At 39.2% G+C, this 3,782-nt stretch overlaps 1 protein-coding gene across 1 annotated transcript; it reads left to right on the forward strand.

Annotated features, from left to right (window-relative positions):
* The first annotated feature begins 1,624 nt into the window (after positions 1-1,624).
* LOC115224564 lies at positions 1,625-2,053 on the forward strand. The gene has a single exon (XM_029795491.1). It carries the CDS (start codon positions 1,625-1,627, stop codon positions 2,051-2,053), a length of 429 nt encoding a protein of 142 aa, XP_029651351.1.
* Positions 2,054-3,782: the final 1,729 nt, after the last annotated feature.

Genomic DNA, 3,782 nt, shown 5'->3' on the forward strand with positions numbered 1-3,782 from the left:
AGGCGGCAGGGTTCTTATTTTAACATTGCTAACATGTTTTCATGGACAGGAACGGTTTTCGGTAGAGAATCCTGTGTCTGAGCAGCCCTTTTAAGGAGAACACTGCTCACCTGGATATACTCGGAAGGTGCTAGAAAAGGTGCACTAAAAAATTGTTTGTTCTCTCTCTGCTGGTTAGTTTACTGCGGCTAACGGTGGTTCAATTTAGCAGGAATGAACAAAGATTTGATATAAACAATGATAAGTTTGCAAGGAATAATGTTTCTCTTAACCTGGCCTGTTGGAATGTGAGAACTCTTTTAGATCGAGCAGATAGACCAGAAAGAAGAACAGCTCTAGTAACTTAGGAGCTAAGGCGTCTTAATGTTGATACTGCAGCTCTTTCTGAAACAAGATGTTCAGATGAAAATCATCTTGTCGAAAGAGCGGCAGGTTTCACATTATTCTAGGATGGGAAGCCGAAGGGAGAGAAAAGGGAAGGTGGTGTTGGATTTGCAATTAGACGTGATTTGCTAAAAGACCTAGAACAACCACAAAGCATAAGTACATGCATAATGAAACTCCGGATCCCTCTTTCTTGTGGACGTTTTGTAACTGTTTTCCCTATTTATGCTCTTAGACTTTCAGCTAGAGAGGAAACTATCCATGCACTTTATGAGGAGCTTAGAAGAAGTATTCTGTCAGTCCCTTTGAATGAGAAGTTGGCTATGCTTGGTGACTTTAATGCACGTGTTGGTAGAGACTATGGTACCTGGAATGTACTTGGGCGTTATGGAATAGGAAAGGTAAACAACAATGGGTTGCATCAGCTACAAATGTGCTCTGAGCTAGGGTTGATTGTTGGAAATACTTTCTTTCATCATAAGATGAAACATAAAGTTACCTGGATTCATCCAAGATCAAAGCAAGGTCACATAATTGACTTTGTATTAACTCGGAAAGCTGACTTACAAGATTTGTGCTGTCTCAGAGTATTGCGAGGTGCTGATTGTGATACTGATCACAAAATGGTTAGAGCCAAGTTCTAGTTCAGGGTCCGTAAGAAGATTCGTAGCGCTGGTGTACGGGTACCAAAGAAAATTGATGTAGAGCAGCTAAAACAACCACAAGTTTTGCAATGTTCGTTTTGAAGGTTCATGGCAATCTTTCCGTGATGGAATATATAAAATGAGATCAGAGGTGTTAGGTTTTAAGAGGAGACAACAATGAGACTGGTTTGATTCCAATGATACAGTGATAAATGAGCTTTTAGCAACAAAGACGTCCACTCATGAAAAGCTTCTTGACCCAAACGTTAAGAAGAAAGTGCAACTAAAAAGTCTCAGAAAGCAGACTTGCAAAAACAACTCAGGAGGCTTAAAGACACTTGGTGGAGAAATTTGTCTGAGGAAGTACAGGCAGCCTATGACAGGAATGATATTAAAAGTTTCTATAGTTTATTGCGGCAAGCTTTTGGACAGCAATCTTCATCATCATATGTTCCCTTGAAGTCAAAAGATGGAAATGAGGTTATTAAAGATCCTCTTCGAATAATGAATAGATGGAGAGAACACTCTGCAGATCTTTTCCACAATCCATCTGTAGTGAACATGGACATCATAAATAACATTCCGCAAAGAGTGATATGGATGATACACCTTCCATTGAAGAAGTAAATCTGGCATTATGTAAACTGAGATCAGATAAAGCTCCTGGATTGGATAGTATTCCAGTTCAAATACTGAAAGTAGGTGAGGATCGTATTTCGTTTGAAATTCATAACCTGATAACTCGAGTTTGGAATGAATCTTCTGTGCCACAAGAATTGATAAATGGCATTCTAATCTCTGTACACAAGGGTAAGGGCCCGAAAGCAGTGTGTGATAATTCTAGAGGGATAACTCTTCTGGCACATACCGGGAAGATACTTTCAAGGATCATGTCAGATCGTCTTGTTGAGAATGTGCGTCCACATGGGATTCCTGAAGAACAGTGTGGTTTCAGACCTGAGCGAAGAACAATGGACATGATATTTTCTGTGAAGCAGGTTCAAGAGAAATGCTTAGAGGAATAAATGCTACTATACCAGGTTTTCATAGATTTAACTAAGGCATTTGACATGGTAAACAGGGAGGCACTGTGGATTGTTTTGTGTAAACTTGGTTGCCCAACACATTTTGTGAGAATTTTTAAGGAACTATATAGAAACATGAAAGCTCAGATAGTCTTTAATGGTGAGCTATCTCATGAATTTTCGGAGGACAACGGTGTCAAAAAGGGAGATATTCCTGCCCCTAAACTTTTCTCCATTTATTTTGCTGCATTACTTTGGTATGCTTTCAAGGATCGCAACAGGGGAATCGGAATCAGATTTCGGACATCTGGTCGTATTTTTAATTTGACTCAGTTTAACTGCAAAGCAAAGACTTTCAAAATACTTGTTAGAGAATTACTTTATGCTGATGATGCTGATTTGTTGGCACACTCAGAGGGTGATATGCAACATTTAATGTGTACATTTCGGACTCACAATTAGTTTGGGGAAAACTAAAGTAATGTTTACTCTCGTACCAGGACAAACATCCTGAACCAAACATTTTTGCGAATGGAACAAGGCTAGAAGTCGTTGACACCTTTGTTTACCTAGGAAGCACACTGTCAAGAGATGGTAGTCTTGATGCACAGATGTACTATCGAATTGGGAAGGGAACTATTATATTTGGAAAGCTCGAAAAGCGAGTATGGGCGGATAGAAGCATTACCCTGCAGACAAAAATCAGTATCTATCAATCGTGTTTATCGTCTGCACTTCTGTATTCAAGTGAAACATGGACCACTTACAAGCGTCACATAAAAATGCTGGAGAGATTCCATCAAAAGTGCCTCAGATATATCTAAGAAGTCAAGTGGGAATGATTCATACCAGATACAGAGGTTTTGCGCATGGCACATTGCAGCTCAGTTGAGCATGTTATCTTGGCTCAAATGAGATAGACTGGATATGCTATTAGAATGAAAGACAAGCGTTTGCTAAAGCGTCTTTTTTATGGTGAGCTCAACTCTGGTAAGCGACCACAACATAAACCGAGGAAAAGATATAAAGACTGTGTGAAGGAAAACCTGAAGAAACTAGATATGAACAAAAGTGATTGGAAAAATGATGCTCTAGATCGGAACAAGTGGAGAGGTGCCGTTAGGACTGGTTGTAATGCCTGGGAGAAAAAGATGATTCAGTACTCTGAACTTAAAAGGACCTGTCGCAAAGGAACAATTAGAACAATAATCAACAGTGAACATTGGATGTGTATTATATGTGACCGTGTTCTGTTGTCAAAAGCAGGATACCTGAACCATATGTAATCACATGAAAATCAAAATGCCTAAATAGGTAATGATCCTGGACACCAACCGCCTCTTACAACGTGTGTCACATGTCAAAAAACTTGTAAGACAATATCTGGACTTAAAAGACATATGCTAGTTCACAAAAACATCCCTTCAGAATCAGATTCCAAATGGCAAAAATATAGAAGAACCTTAAATAATATCTGTCACTTGGGTTTTAAACCCTGTCAGGCAGCAGCTGAGTGATTGTAATATGTGATGAGGTGTGGTGTGTGCGTTGATGGGACGGCTATCATTTCTCAAGATGAAGCAATTATCATGTATGTATGTATGATCGTTCGTTCCTTTCTAATTTTAATTATTTGAAATCTTATTTCTAGTAACCAATGTACTTAAACTTACACACACACGCGCGCGCTCAAGAGTGGAAAATATTTATGGCTTACGTAACTAGCGTA

The sequence above is a fragment of the Octopus sinensis genome, linkage group LG2 (assembly GCF_006345805.1).
Source record: "Octopus sinensis linkage group LG2, ASM634580v1, whole genome shotgun sequence".
Classification (NCBI taxonomy): Eukaryota; Metazoa; Mollusca; class Cephalopoda; order Octopoda; family Octopodidae; genus Octopus; species Octopus sinensis.